The sequence below is a fragment of the Heteronotia binoei genome, chromosome 19, assembly GCF_032191835.1.
Source record: "Heteronotia binoei isolate CCM8104 ecotype False Entrance Well chromosome 19, APGP_CSIRO_Hbin_v1, whole genome shotgun sequence".
Lineage (NCBI taxonomy): Eukaryota > Metazoa > Chordata > Lepidosauria > Squamata > Gekkonidae > Heteronotia > Heteronotia binoei.
In genome coordinates, this window is record NC_083241.1 from 28,608,301 (window position 1) to 28,624,205 (window position 15,905).

The following is a 15,905-nucleotide window of genomic DNA, read 5'->3' on the forward strand; positions in this document are numbered from 1 at the left end:
TTAAGTGCCTTGAACTCCACTGGTCTATCGGTACGACATCACGCAGAGTTAAAAGTCGACCCAGCTTGATATTGCCTTGGCTTCACCTCTGATACACAGAAGCAAGCAAACAAAGCCATTTGATACATACAGGTTTGACATGCCTGGAGCTATGCAAAATTAGGCAGCCCACTTTAGGCGAAGTAGCTGGAGCAGATTTACAGGGCAGCACATTAGCAATCACTGGGGGGGGGGGCAGAGGTTTACCACTACAGGAAGGGGGCATTTGGATCTCCTGGCAGTGTATTGGTCCTTAGACTTCAAAGGACTGGTTCATTAGTCCAGGAGAGCTCTCAAAACTGTGTTGAAGAAAAGGAACAACTAGACAAGCCAATCATTTCTTTAAGTGAAGACTATGAAAAAGGAAGCTTCCTTCAGTATTGACTCTGGTTAGAGAGAAAGAGAAGCATCCTCCAAACAAATAACTACTGACCAGATCCTTTAAAAAAAAGAACAGAACAGATTTCCCCCTTAAAACAGAGCAATATTACTGGGGGAGTCAAATGCAAGATCCAGAATCAGGAATCTGGTTGTGTTGCAGATTCATTATGTTGCCTTGGATGCGTGAACAAATGATTCATTTGCCATATGTGACCTGTGGGAGGCGAGGGAAGAAATGAAGGATACCAAAGCGTTGAGATCGGTGCCTCTGAATCCTGCCCATTTGCCTCAGATCTACTGAAGTGTTCTAGCAGACACATTTCCAGGGTTTAAATATACCTAAGCGCACAAGCTGAGAGCTACATTGACCAAGCCTGGGAAGGTAAAGATGAGTCCTTTACCTTCTGTTTTTCTGCCACTTGCTCTAGAATCTATTGCTTCTAGAACGCTGGGGCAAGAAGCAAAAGCTACCCAGAGCCATCTCTCCCTTTGGCTCTACTCTGCAGCACAGCAACACTACTCCCAAGTTAGCTTCCGGCAGACTTACGAAAAGGAGATGTTGTTAATGTTTAGGGGAGTTTTTTGTTAGCAGCACAATGAAAGGAAAGACACAAAGTTAAAGAGTATTTGTTACAAACAAACAAACATTGGTTAAAATCGCTTTGCCAAAAATGCACAAGAAATTAACTATCCTTGTCCTAAAGAGTATTTGTTACAAACAAACAAACATTGGTTAAAATCGCTTTGCCAAAAATGCACAAGAAATTAACTATCCTTGTCCTGGCTCCTAAAGTATCTAACTGCAAGTATAGGAATTGGGTATTTGGGGAAGGTTTAGGACTCCACCGAACTAGTGAATGCATTCAACATATGTATGTTGGCTGTGGGCAGACTATCTTGCTATCATTTGAATAAACTTCCTGCAACAGTGTATTTCCTTCAAATGGTATCATTACTATTTCCATTTTTCCTGGACAGCTATGCATAATAATCGTTATAGTATTAAAGCAGGCACACACAAAATTAGAAAGCATTCAGTTTGGTCAGGTGTTTTATACAGCCTGTTTCCAGTCACAATACCCTTCCCACCCCACACCCCCCAGGCCATGAACCATATAATCACTGTTTAAAGCCTATTTGCAATAGCAGAATAGATGTGGCTTGTAAATACTTCCAACCAGTGGCAGCATGAGGATTTGGGGGGGATGCCAGACGGGGTACCTTTAGCACCCCTCCTTTGGCCTGGATGATGGCAGCTGCTGCTCCTCCTTGCCACCAGAAACAGGGTCAAAGTGATGAAAGAGGAAGAGGGGGCAAGGCAGCTGCCGCTATGCATTTGCTCTCTCTCATTCCATTTTTGTTTTCACAGAGGAAACAAAATCCCGGAAGGAGAGGGGGCAGAACAACAATGGACTACAGCGCCAGCTGCTCCTCCTGTCCTTGCCTTCATACCAAGCAGCCAGGTGGGACTATGCCCGCAAAAAGTAAGAGGAACAGTGGGATCGACCCCACATGTGTGCTCCCCCTCTTGCGCTGAATGCAAAGACTTGCTACCTGCCATTGACTTAGGTCTATGTTTGCATTTTTACTGTGTCAGAAGTTTCCTGCTCAAAAAGAGGCTGAAATGGCTGCTACAGCTTAAAGGCTCCATCTGGCCAGTGATGGGCCCTGGAAGATGCCCAGCCATGCTAAAGGCTGATGTGGGCCCTGTTTTTAAATGCTGGACTTTGCAAGATAGGGGCTGGGGTTTGTTTGTTTTTTCAACATAAATCGATTTGGATTGAACTGCGTTGGTAAACTGCTTGCCTGATTATAAAAAATGGGAAAAAAACTTGAATTAAATATTTGTAAAGTGCTAATGTGTAAGAAATGCTATTGCTGAAGCAGTTTTGTAGCAGGTTAGTCATAGTGGAGAAAGCAAGAGAGATGGCAAAACCAACAAGACCCATCCTGAGGAATTTTGTAACCTGTTGGCTTGTTTTAGCCCTTCATATACCAGCCACAGCTCTCCATCCTCATTCAGCAAGTGACAGTCCTGAAGAGATGATCTTCCAAGCAAAATGGTTTTAAAAATGCAAAAAAACACACAAAAAGGGATAATATGGTGATGAGGGTGATGCAACAAGTTAATGAAAAAAGGAAGCAATGCACGCCAACACAGTTTTGCAAAAAGAAAGTGAGGGGAGCTCATCAATCTTTACAGCTATAAATCCTACACTGCCTAAATTACCCCTTTGTTTGTGCTGGTATATGTCTTACATTACAGAAAAGAGCAGCTCCCTATTAATATAGCCACTGAGATGAGATCTTGGACACTGAACGTTAACCATACCTGTGCAAATGCTTTTGTTTTTTGGGGCTGACAGAGGCTTGCAGACCAGATAATAAAGCTGACTGAATTATACTTAAGTTAAATGAGATTTTGATGCGATAACTTGTCTGAGCCATTCAATGTGTAGGATATGGAGACTTCCTTGTTCCAGATCCATTCAACCCTTCAATCCCACCCCTACAATGCAAACGACAAGCACCACAGAGGCCAACAATGCAGCCCTGAGAGAACAGCTGGGTGAAGGGCACATGTGGAAAGTCTTCAGCTGCTATGGGGTATAACAGATATCACAAACACAGCAGCACAGCCTGACTGGAAGCATCCTTTAAAACATAACTAATTCCTTTTCAAGAGGAAGGTCTGAAAACACTAGGTGCTGCCAATTTATGGTAAAAGCTGGATGTACCGAATGCTGATTGTCTGGCTCCTCTTTATGACACAAGAAACCCTTTTCCCCAAACCTCAGAGTAGTTTTCTCTCTTAAAAAAAATGTTCTTTTCCCCTCCAATAAATAAAGCAGTGAGTGAATGGATAAATGTACGAACACGCAGACTGTATCTTACAAATTAAAATGTGGCCAACCTGCCTGAAACTTGACTGAGACAGCAGGCATTTTACAGGTCTGTGGTTTTACAAATGTAAAGCTCGATTCACACCACAGCTGACGGATGCATTTGTACAATGTCTGTCTCCATGCTCTGTCTCTCTTTTTGCACAATGTCTGTCTCCATGCTCTGGTTGTATGTTAAAAAGACAAAGTTTTTAAAAAGAGGATATTCTAAATTGGAATAATATGTAATTCTGAATTGGCATCCTAAAATGTTGAAGAAGACTATGTAATTAGATTCTTTTCTAGTATCTATCATTGGGCGATGACAGCTTCTGGAGGGGAAGGCACTGAAGGGGAAATAAGTTTGAGTATCCCAGTGCTTTTTTGTAGTAGGAACTCCTTTGCAAATCAGGCCATACCCCCCCCTGATGTAGCCAATCCTCCAAGAGTTTACAGGGTTCTTTGTACAGGACCTACCTTAAATTCCAGGATGACTGGCTACATTGAGGGGGTGTGGCCTAATATGCAAATGAGTTCCTGCTATAAAAAAGCTCTGGAGTATCCTAAAAAGACAGAATGTTGAGTTCAAATGTGTCCTATGTATACAAAAGCTGAAATCCAGACAAAATGAAGCATCATTGTTTAGATGGTGGCAATACAGTTTGCCAAGCACCTTTAGTAAAAAGAAAATGTAATCTATGAAAATTAAATATGCCTATCAAAAATTAGACATAAAACTATCTAGATCTACTCTTGCCATGAATATTGGATCAAGTGGTGCTACCTCTATAGAATATGTTTTCCCCAATAGATGTTCTAAAATGGAAAGCCTCAGTACTTTAAAAAAGGAGAAAAAGCCAGCTCTTTGCAGATGAAATCATCTGTCAGTTCAGTTCAAATGAAAAAATTAAAACCAATGTGTACAGAAGACCTTGTTTTTGGAGGAAAATAAGAGATGCAAATTAGTACATAAAGATCAAAGGCTATTTATCCTTATAGCTGAAAAGTGACCAGGCAAGTCTACTAAGAGAGGCAGAATCACATTCTGAATTAATGTAAAATACAACATAAAACAACCTACCTGTTTGTCTCCTTCAGACCAATATACGCTTGGGCTATCTCTCCTTTATCCTTCATCTTTTGTACATCCTCCAAAAGAATTGTGGAATCTGTCATGGTGTTCTGGAGGGAATGAAGAGAAACCAGTTTCACAATATAGATTAGTTTCCAAGTCCTTTTAAATCTCCTTCCCCCAGATTGGGATGATCTGAATATAGTGGTCCAGTTTAGAGTTCACCATGATCAATCATCATTTGGTTGTTGGGGACAAGACTCAAGCGCCTGTGCTTCCTCTTCCCCCCCCCCCCCCCAAAAAAATGTTATTGTTCTCTCCTCTTCTCCCTGGCTTTGTTTACACCTACTAGAGCCCACAGTCTGAAGTAGGTTACTAGGTCCAGCTCAGAAATAAACTATGGTTTACAGCAACCACAGTTTGTACAACTGAATACCACACTGTGGTTACAGTGGTGAATCAGAGCATGCAAGAGAAGAGGAAGTACACAGCCCAAGGTTTAGCCAAACCCTGGTTTCTGAACCACTGTTATGGACCACGTAAACGGTGGAGGAGGGAGGGCCGTGGCTCAGTGGTAGAGCATCTGCTTGGGAAGCAGAAGGTCCCAGGTTCAATCCCTGGCATCTTCAAAAAAGGGTCCAGGCAAATAGGTGTGAAAATCCTCAGCTTGAGACCCTGGAGAGCCGCTGCCAGTCTGCGAAGACAATACTGACTTTGATGGACCAAGGGTCTGATTCAGTATAAGGCAGCTTCATATGTTCATATGTAAACACAAGAAGCTGTCTTATACTGAATCAGACCTTTGGTTCAAGATCATGGTTGTCTACTCAGACTGGCAGCTGATCTCCAGAATCTCAGGCAGAGGTCTTTCCCATCACCTGCTACCTGATCCTTTCAACTGGAGATGCTGGGGATTGAACCTGGGGCCTTCTGCATGCCAAGCAGATATTCTCCCACTGAGCCATGGGAAGAAACGAATCACCAAGGCAGAGGGAAGGAATTAGGAGGGAGGAACTTGATTGACTGTGGGCCAGTCACACTCTCTCTGCCTACCTCTAAAAGGGCAACTAGAATGATTACAGGTTTGGAACACTTTCCCTATGAAGAAAGGTTAAAACACTTGGGGCTCTTTAGCTTGGAGAAACATCGACTGCGGGGTGACATGATAGAGGTTTACAAGATTATGCATGGGATGGAGAAGGTAGAGAAAGAAGTACTTTTCTCCCTTTCTCACAATACAAGAACTCGTGGGCATTCAATGAAATTGCTGAGCAGTCGGGTTAGAACGGATAAAAGGAGGTACTACTTCACCCAAAGGGTGATTAACATGTGGAATTCACTGCCACAGGAGGTGGTGGCGGCTACAAGCATAGCCAGCTTCAAGAGGGGGTTAGATAAAAATATGGAGCAGAGGTCCATCAGTGGCTATTAGCCCACAGTGTGTGAGTGTGTGTGTGTGTGTGTGTGTGTGTGTATAAATATAAATTTTTGGCCACTGTGTGATACAGAGTGTTGGACTGGATGGGCCATTGGCCTGATCCAACATGGCTTCTCTTATGTTTTTACCTCACAGAGTTGTTGTATTGAGGATAAAATGGAGGCTGGAAGAATGATGTTGGCAATGCTTTAGGTCCCCATCGCGGGTAAGGGGCATATAAATCAAAGGCATTCATTTACAACAGAATGGAAACAAGTTTACCTTGTCATCCTGGCAATCCATTTGCAAGCAGGAAAAGAAAACAAGAAACACTTGGTCACCCCCGAATTAGCCTTTGCCAAAGCTATCCCAGCAGGATGGGACAAGCTTTTCCTGGCCCACTGAACCTGCCAGAAGAGATGCCAACTGTTCCCAGCACTGCGTTGAAAGGCTCCTCCAGTCATTTAAAAAAGGACCTCATTTATGAGCCGTGAGAGCACGAGGCGTTTCATACAGGTTTGTTCACAAATTAGATCTCTTGCCTGGGGCTCCATCATGCATGACTACGTAGCCCCCTCTTCTCCAAAATTTATTTCCAGTATAGCATGATACATATACATTGATATGTACATTATTTTAATCAATCTTTTTTTTAAGAGGGGCAGGGAAGGATTGTACAAATTGAGTCTCAAGCAAACATGCAGAGCACCTGGACAACCTCATCCATACAGCGGGGAGGGAGACAGGCCCCTCCACAATGCATACTGGATCCCTGCTGAGTACATGATACTCATACTCAGATAGGCTGTGCCCTGTGGGATGAATGAAATAGAGGATAATCACCATGTTCTTCTGAACTGTAAATTCTGATGATGATCTTCGTACTGCTTTTCTAAAGCCCTTTTTGGCAATCTTTGGAGGGTCGATTTGAGGACCGTAAGATCTTTTCACTGTTAGCCTCAAACAAGAGTGAAACCATCGAATCTGAAGCAAAATTCTTTTCCCATCCTTCCAGGAGGTGATGTTCTTTTTGACCACAGACTCTATTGTTCTCCATATGGTGTTGCCTTGTCTTGTTATGCCAATAAAGATTGTTTGTGTGTGATACTCATAAGATACTCCTAAAGCTCACAGAAATTTCTTTGCTAAAATTCACAAACAACTTATGCCCCTTCTCTATGCCACTTGCATTCTGCCTCAATAGACAGGGCTGTTGTAATACTGGTCTAGAGCTGGTCCTCCTCATATTTCTTTTAGAAAGTGCTGAAGTTACTGAATGCTGTAACATATCAGTAATACAGGGCCCCTGCCTGAAAGCTTGGAATTACAACCAGAGGTGTGCGATTTTTTTAAAAAATTCAGTATTTTTCAGTTTGGGTCTACTGGACCTGGAGAAATTTTGGTATTTCTGAAGAATCCCAGATCCCAATACCAGTACAGTATTTGTATCCAGGAGTTTTCAAAAATCTGGGATTTGGGGGTGGGGTGGGGTGGGATGGGAACAGACCTGAGAAGAAAAATACCACATTAAAAACAAAAGCCAGCCTGATCTTGAGGCTGGCTTGGCTTCTCCTGCAGCCTGGTTTAAATGTTGCAGCAGGAGAAGCCAGTTCCAGGATCTGTGTATCATGGAGAGATTGCTGTTTGAGGCACGCAGATCCTGGTTGGGACGACTTCTCTTGCAGCATGGTCTAAACCGTGCTGCAGAAGGAGCCAGACCCAGGATCTGTGTGCCTTGGATCTCCATGCCAGAGGGAGGCTGTTCCTCGAGACATGCGGATCCAGGCAGGGATGACTTCTCCTGCAAGTATGCTTTAAACTGAGCCATAGGAGAAGCCAGCTCCTTGCTCCCAGAGACATGCAGATCCTGGCAGGGGTGGCTTCTCCTGCAGTCTGTTTTAAATCAGTTTGGTGTAGTGGTTAAGTGTGCAGACTCTTATCTGGGAGAACAGGGTTTGATTCCCCACTCCTCCACTTGCAGCTGCTGGAATGGCCTTGGGTCAGCCATAGCTCTCACAGAGCTCCTTGAAAGGGCAGCTGCTATGAGGGCCCTCTCAGCCCCACCCACCTCACAGGGTGTCTGTGGTGGGGAGAGAAGATATTGGAGATTGTAAGCTGCTCTGAGTCTCTGATTCAGAGAGAAGGGTGGGATATAAATCTGCCGTCTTCTTCTGCATGAGAAGCCAGTCCCAAGCCAAGCCTGCGGGAACAGTCAGCTCCCTCCAGCACAGTCAATCCTGATCCTCAGGCCATCTTCTTTAAACTTTAAAGGGATTGCAGCAGAAGCCTGACAAACAGCTTCTCTGTTTTCATATCTACCAGTAATTCCCGAATATAGCTGGGATTTTCCTGGGAATTTTTCCCTAAGAAAACCCCGATACTTTTCGGATGCCAAAATAAACCTGAAAAATACTGATAAGGTATTTTCAGGTACATTTTTTATTTGGATAGATCCAAATGTACACCCCTAATTACAACAGATCATAGGACTCAGGCTATTATTCACATTTGGCTTGAGGAGGTGGAATTTTGGAGTTGATATCATGTTCCACTTTGATTTCCCAAGTTCACTGTGACCTGACAATAAACCTGACATGCTCGCATCCTTAAAAGAATGGTTGGTGAAGAAATGAGAAACCACATTACATGTTTGCAACATTATCGGGAAAATATCTTCACACAGCACAGAAGACTAATGGAAACAGTGCAACGAATCATGTGCACTTCACACACAAACCAGTGGCCCCACAAAAGAACACACCGGGAGGGGAAGGCCTCCCCCCACTGCCAAGGTTTCCCAAATACATCTGAAAAGTAGACTGCTTTGAGGAGACAAAAGGAGGTGCATCCTTAAAGAAAGTGCTCTCCCCTCTACCAACTACAAGGAAAACTCAGGGTAAGTCCCAGGGTTTTTTTTGTAGCAGGAGCTCCTTTGCATACTAGGCCACATACCCCTAATGTAGCCAGGGCCTTAGTACAGGGCCTACTGTAAAGCTCCAGGAGGATTGGCCATATCAGGGAGTATGGCCTAATATGCAAAGAAGTGCCTGCTACAAAAAAAGCCCTGGTAAGTCCCATTTCACTTCTATGACCTACCTTGGGCTGAATGGCCTCTTTCTGGCTCATCAATTGTGACCTAAGGATGAGGACTTCTTCTTTGCGGACCTCCAGCTCCTCGCTGACTGACGTCATCTGCTCCAAGAGGACCCTGTATGCCGGGGCACCTGGCGCGGTGACACCCGGAGCATTCTTCTCTATCAAGGCCTTCCGCAGCTCATTCAACTCATTCTTGAGTTTCTTGTTCTCTGATTCAAGCTCTTGACGCTGCAGGAAAACAGCCAATGGTTGACCCTGTTTATCTACAAAATGTTTTTTGCTACAGAGCTACTGAGGGATGGGAAATCAGATGCTTTGGCCCAGTCAGCATTATGATAACTTCTTACTTTTTATGACTTGCCAAAGGACTCCTGAAAACAGAAGTTTGAAAACTTTCCTCTGATAGAGATTTCAGAAACATCCAAGTCAAGTATCCAGAATTACCTTAAGGGATTCATATTCAAGCTCTGCTCCTCTCATCTGGGGCCGTTCTTCTTCCTAGGATGACAGAAAGAAAGGTTTCATCCTTTAGGAAACATTAGAGGATGGAAAACCAAACATACTTAATAGGGATGGGCACAAACCTAAAAATTCTGGTTCACTTCGGGGTTCAGGATGACAACTGAATTGAACCTGAACCGAGTAGAAAAGGCCCCCCAACCTGGCCAGTTTGGATCCCCCTTTCTTCCAGCTGTGGCTTGCCATGGCCAAGAGAAAAGGGTTTGTGGGGGGGGGGGGAGAATGCCCAGGAAGGATTAAATGGCTGGCAGTCATTAAAACCTAATAGCTAACAGGTGGACATCCCACTATTAGGTTTAAATGGCTGTCAACCATTTCACCGGTCAGTTTTGTTTCCCTCTGCTTGGAAGCAAGAGGAAATGAAACTGACCCATGAAATGTCAGCTGCAGACCCACACTGCTCAGCTGTTAGGTTTAAAAGGCCTGAAGAACGGAACAGAAATGGACAAAAGTCTGGGAAATGTCTGGGGAAGGTGCCATCCCTGAACATTGGTTTGGGGGCTCCAAACAGGGCCAGGTCTGTGCCGAATATTGGCTCATGAACCAGTTTGTGCTCATCCCTAATGCTTAACTTGATGAAAGAACTGGATACTTCAGTCAGGAAAGGAAAGGTCCCCTGTGCAAGCACCAGTCATTTCCGATTCTGGGGTGATGTTGCTTTCACAACGTTTTCACGGCAGATTTTACGGGGTGGTTTCCCCATTGCCTTCCCCAGTCTTTTACACTTTTCCCCCAGCAGGCTGGGTACTCATTTTGCTGACCTCGGAAGGATGGAAGGCTGAGTCAACTTTGTGCCGGCTACCTGAATCCAGCTTCCGCCGGAATTGAACTCAGATCATGAGCAGAGAGTTCAGACCTCAGTACTGCAGTACTGCTGCTTTACCACTCTGCGCCATGGGGCCACTTTAATTCAGTCAAGGTATGTACAAAAAATGGGAATCTTTTTAAAAAAAAAAATACAAACAAGAACAAATGTTATCCATGTATTTGACCCATATAATGTTTTTGTTATTCATAAACACATTCACTGAGCACAGGCAATTAAAACAGAATAGGAAACTAGGATGCAGGGATGTTCACAAACGTTATGTGTTAAGAGAACCTCTCTAAAATCCAGAGGAAAAAGTTCTCTGATCCTTTTTTGCAATCAGCAATGGCAAAGTGTAAAAGCAGGTGCTGAACAGACACCTGCCTGTTTCCAAGGACATTTCATTTGAATGAATGGGAGCCTTCAGGTATTCTTTAAGATTTAATTCCATTGTGTTACTTTACTTCTAATCCGCTTGCCACCATGGCACAATATGAAAGTAAAATGGAATATAATATTAAAGAATAGTTTAAGGTTCCCAAGAGCTACTCAGGGGAACAAAATTATCTTTGAAAAACAAAAAGGCATTCTTTGATCATCCAGCACTGCCTATACAAAAAAGAAACATAACTTGCTGCCCTTTGACCCAATAAAATAAACACCCCACTGGGGGATGCTCATGGAGGAATTTGTACTTCCTTTAGTCACTGCCTACTTGCACCTCCCATTGAAAAGATCCACTGCATTTTGAGAACCAGGGATCTACGACCTGATAGAAAACAGGACTCCATTTTCAACCTCTAGCTGAAGAGAAGTGGAACTTTCTGATACCTTTTTTCTTCCACCCCGGCTGGGAACTGGGAATGCAATGACTGGGAACTGAACAACAGCACTTTAAATGAGATGCCATCAAGGTATATAATTTCTTTTTAATGTAACTGGTTTAATGATTTAAATGTATGCATTTTATTTTTGTACATCTCCCAGAGCCTGGCACTGGCTGGGATGGGGCAATTCATTCAGTGAAATAAATAATCAACAACAACAACTTGTTGGGTCTTTACCTTGGCCTTGGCTCGAAGAACCTGCTCCTCCTTTCTGTCCAGTTCATCCTGCAAGGACTGCTTTTCCTGCTCCAACTCGGTAACCCGTTTTTGTAGCTTGAGGAATAAAGACATATCGAGGGGTGCTTTCTTTTCACTTGGCTCCTGCTTCGAGGGGAAACCAAACCATGGGGAGATCAGCAAGATTCTAAATTGCACCAAAGAAGACAGGCCAGCCTACACATTACTCTCATTGTCACCGGGAGAATGTGGGAAATGGCCCCTGCACAATGGCTTCTCCGCAACAGTACCGCAATGTATGGTGCAATGTTTATATCCCCAGTGCCATAAGTCACCACACAGGGGTAGCAGTGGTGTAGAAACCAGCCATGAAATATGGAAAAGTTACATGATCTGTCTCACATGACAGCAGGGGCAAAAAGTTGACATCATCAGGTTGCAATATCAACCAGACTCAATGAACCTAAGCATGGCACCTGTTGAGCTCGTTAATGTGTAGACTGACCCTAAAAGTTTGCAAGAATCAGGGGTGGTGGGGTGGGGAGAAAGGAACAAGAAGGAATGTATCAGTGTTAAGAGGGTTGCTTATTGGCACTCAGGCTTTTCAAAAGGTTATTTTTTTAAAAAAGAAATCACAACTGTAAAAGGTCATTTTAGTAAATAAATCTAATAATATAAAAAGGCATCTAGCCTAAAGCTTTGAAGACAGAAAGCTAGGAACTAACTAGAAGATTTTAAGTCTATGATCACGCATACCTTTCTTGCTTTGTTTGAAAGGGGAGGGGAGAAAGAAACAGGGTTACCATTAGATGAAGGTTATGTAAGAAAGAGATATTTAGATGCACACAATTTAAAAAAAAAATATTTGTCCCTACTCTAAGGTGACCTGCAGCCTAAATTACATCCTTCAGTGCCCACTGACTTCAATGGACTCCAAAGGGTATAACTGTGTTTTGGATGGCTCTGGTAAGACAGTAGAACATGAAAATATTATGTATCTCCAAAAATAAGATTTCTGCCTTTTCCTTTGTATCACTGAATGTATCTGCACATGCGATGTTCCATGACTCAAAGGAGTGTTTCTATAATCAACTCATTTCATAGCTAATGTAATGTTCACTGCCAATTTGCTAAAGTCCATGGCACACTAATTAGTATTCAAACTACACTGCATGTGTAACACAAAAATATATAATCCAGCGTTGTCTGCAGCCATGAATATTAAAACTCCTTAACTTTGTTTTCAGCAGGGGTGGAATTCTAGCAGGAGCTCCTTTGCATATTAGGCCACACTCCCCTGATGTAGCCAATCCTCCAAGAGCTTACAAAAAAGAGCCTTGTAAGCTCTTGGAGAACTGGCTACAATGGGGGTGTGGCCTAATATGCAAATGAGCTCCTGCTAGAATTCCACCCCTGGCTTTCAGTATGATACTTTACTGAAGATTACAGTCATAGATTATGCTGAAGGAAAACAAGTTGAACCTTTTCTAAATCTGAGAGCAGGTTATTGCTCCTTGCAAAAGCTGAAAAAATAGTTCACAACTCTAGGTAATGGTGACAGCTTATATTTTTAACTAAGGGCTCCTACTGTGAGACCCCCAGCTGCAGTTCAACACAATTAGGTGCAGGGGTTGTGACATTAATTTCCGCAGCCTATGTATGCATAAGCTCCTGGAGAGGGGCTGAAAGGAACCCTCTTTCCTGTAAGATGGCTCCTTGAGTCATTCCATTACCACCACCCTTAACAGGAGAGCAGCATGGAAGCTGGGAGGGCAAGCCTTCACTTCAGGGGCAGCACAAGTTTGCCTCAAGGGAATTTGGAGAGTGGGGAGCAGTTAAATCAGCCAGTCGCTTTTGAGAGTCGGCAGAGAGTAATCAGAGCTGTTGTGCTATGAAAGTACCGTCTGGGCCATACTTGAAACCTCATCAAGAACACTGAAATGTTCGAAAAAAGAGTAAGTGGGCAAAGAAAGCAGAACTGAATCCTGGATCAATTAGCAGCATAGAATTCTGCCCGCTTTTGAACGTGCATGCTCCTCTGGTTTAGAAGGACAGGAAGCCTGGGAGGAGATGATCTTGTGCATCAAGATAAAATCTGCTTGTCTTAGAACACAGGACGTGAGAGTACATCATTGACAGAAAGCGAGGTCTTGCAGCAGGAAGTTATTGCGGCCTCATTTCTCTTTGGGTCGTCCCAGAACCAGTGTACCAAATGGAGGTGGGAGAGAAATGTGCAGCAAGAATTTAGCAAGTGTTCACCTGCAGTTGTTTCCCCTAGAAACTATACAAGTTAAAGACAAATAAGGCAGAATGCCTCTTCAGTGCTATCAGCCTGAAACATATTTACAGTGAATTCAAAAGCATCAAAGATTTGGCTCCAAAACAATCAACATCCAAGGAGGAGCAGCAGCAGGGTTTGAATTATTCATAACCAAGTCTGATCTTCTAGGGAAGTAACACAGCTGAGTCATCGTTCTAGAAATGTGTCAGACTTTCTGCTTCTGAACTTAATGCACAGGCAGGTTCCATTAAGGTGGCTCTCTTCCAGGTTTTCCTGACTTTCCTTCATCATGGCAACAAATGGACTTGTATTGGTAAACTGCCTTCCAGTTCACAGGACCCTTACTAAGCTTTCAGTATGGCAGCTTCAGTGGCTCACTCTCAGCAAGGTATAAAATTATCTCCTTTACTTTCTCCCCCTGCCAGCCTTTGGAATACATTTGCCCAAAGAACATGAGTGAGGAAAAGCCTGCCAGGTTTAAAATACAACGCGGATTTGCTTACTGGGCCAGTTCATAGCTAGGTCCCAGGACATGGCTGGAGGACGCATGATGCAAATAATTTGTTGAAGAAAAGAAGAGGAGGAAGGAAGAAGACCGCAGATTTATACCCAGCCCTCCTCTCTGAATCAGAGTCTCAAAGTGGCTTACAATCTCCTTTATCTCCTTCCCCCACAACAGACACCCTGGGAGTTGGGTGGGGCTGAGAGAGCTCTCCCAGAATCTGCCCATTCAAGGATAACTCTGTGAGAGCTATGGCTGACCCAAAGCCTTTCCAGCAGCTACAAGTGGAAGAGTGGGGAATCAAACCCAGTTCTCCCAGATAAGAGTCCGCGCACTTAACCACTACACCAAACTGGCTCTCTTGCCAGCGTTGCTGCTAAACTGCCAGCATCACTACTAAGTGGGTCTGGGGGCATTCTTGGTTTGCACAGGTCTGCAGCTAAGCTGCACATGCACCCCAAATCCTCTACAACATACTACTACTCTGAAAAGGACTCCCAGAGGGAAGAAAGTTTGAAAAACCACAGCCTTTGGAAAATCTTCTGTAATATTTATTCTCATTGTTCTATATTTCAGTTTACCTATTCACCTGACAGAAGAGCCAGCTTGAACTGTCTCAACTTTACATTTCAAAGACAGATTCTGTAATGCTTGTTCTTATATTAGTTTAACTCTGTTTGATTTTACTGTTGTAAGCCGCCCTGAGCCCACTCGCAGGATAGGGAGGGATATAAATCCAAATATTAAATTAAATTAAGGGTTGGAACAAAACACCCTCCAATGGGTGAGCGACTGAAGCTGGAGGAGGAAGGCTTCAAGCTTGAGCCAAAAGGAATAAATATTTTAATAAATAGGTAAGTAAATTTTGCTCAGTTGAGTGGTAGGACAGGGGTAGGATCTCCCCCAGTTGATGGAAACCTGAAACTGGGAACCACAAAAACATTTTCCATGCAGCACCCGTTCATGGAGTGGCCCAATCCCTGTCGTATCTGTTTGCTTGGGAAGCCACACCCACCACACACCCCATGCAGGCCAGGGAGCACTGCAGCGTTACACTCACTGTGCGCCTGCTGAAACAGGGTGCACTCTGACGTGGTTACCACGCAGGCCCTCACCAAATCTTTCCACTCACCATCTTCTAATTTTGGTATGCAAAAATTGCACATGTGCCAAATAGATGCAGGCATCTAACTATACACCGTTGGAGTGATAATGATGATCTTTAAGCCCTAGCTGCCAATTACTTTCAGAATCCTAACATCAGCTTTATTGTGGAAAACGACAGATAAGCAGTTCCACACAGAAGCCAGCAGGAGGAGGGTTTCTCCTTTCTAAGGATGACAGGGTGAATTTTGGCCACTTCAGGCAGCTGCTATGCTGTTCACAGTTCCAGGCATGGGTGTGTGTTTGCTGAAAACCCAAAGGGAAAGTATCCATGGCGAGAGAGCTCATTGAAGCTTACCTCCATTCTCATGGGAAGCTCTTCAGCCTCTGTGATCTCAGAGCCGTAGGTGTATTCCGATTCATTGCTACTGTGAGTGGAATCAGTTCTCTTGTGCCCAGGTTTAGAGATGTTCTAGTGGATGGAGGGAAAAGACAAAATTGCCGGTGTCACTACTTAATTTTTTGTGTTTTCATACTCCTACTGCTTTACACTTTTAGCGCCTTGAAGAAGTCAAGGTTGATTTAGTTCTTTTGTCGCATTGTGTTAGCCAAGAAGCATTTGGGGGAAAGGCTCAGACTTCTTGCTGAGACAGACAAGTGAACATATGAAGCTGCCTTATACTGAATCAGACCCTCGGTCCATCAAAGTCAGTATTGTCTACTCAGACTGGCAGCGGCTC

The 15,905-nt window shown here is 43.7% G+C and overlaps 1 protein-coding gene across 8 annotated transcripts in view; it reads right to left on the reverse strand.

The window, feature by feature from the left end:
* Window positions 1-15,905, reverse strand: part of MYO5A (myosin VA) — a 150,281-nt gene that overhangs the window by 22,146 nt on the left and 112,230 nt on the right. For 2 of the 8 annotated variants that reach the window (XM_060260297.1, XM_060260295.1), the window contains exons 25-30: window positions 15,524-15,637; window positions 11,279-11,422; window positions 9,332-9,385; window positions 8,888-9,115; window positions 4,384-4,484; window positions 2,388-2,468 (exon numbers count right to left, since the gene is read on the reverse strand). In XM_060260297.1, the coding sequence (XP_060116280.1) occupies window positions 2,388-2,468; window positions 4,384-4,484; window positions 8,888-9,115; window positions 9,332-9,385; window positions 11,279-11,422; window positions 15,524-15,637 (722 nt within the window). Of the gene's footprint in view, window positions 1-2,387; window positions 2,469-4,383; window positions 4,485-8,887; window positions 9,116-9,331; window positions 9,386-11,278; window positions 11,426-15,523; window positions 15,638-15,905 lie in introns of all 8 variants that reach the window. The other 6 variants (XM_060260296.1, XM_060260294.1, XM_060260301.1 and 3 more) reach the window with 3 other exon arrangements.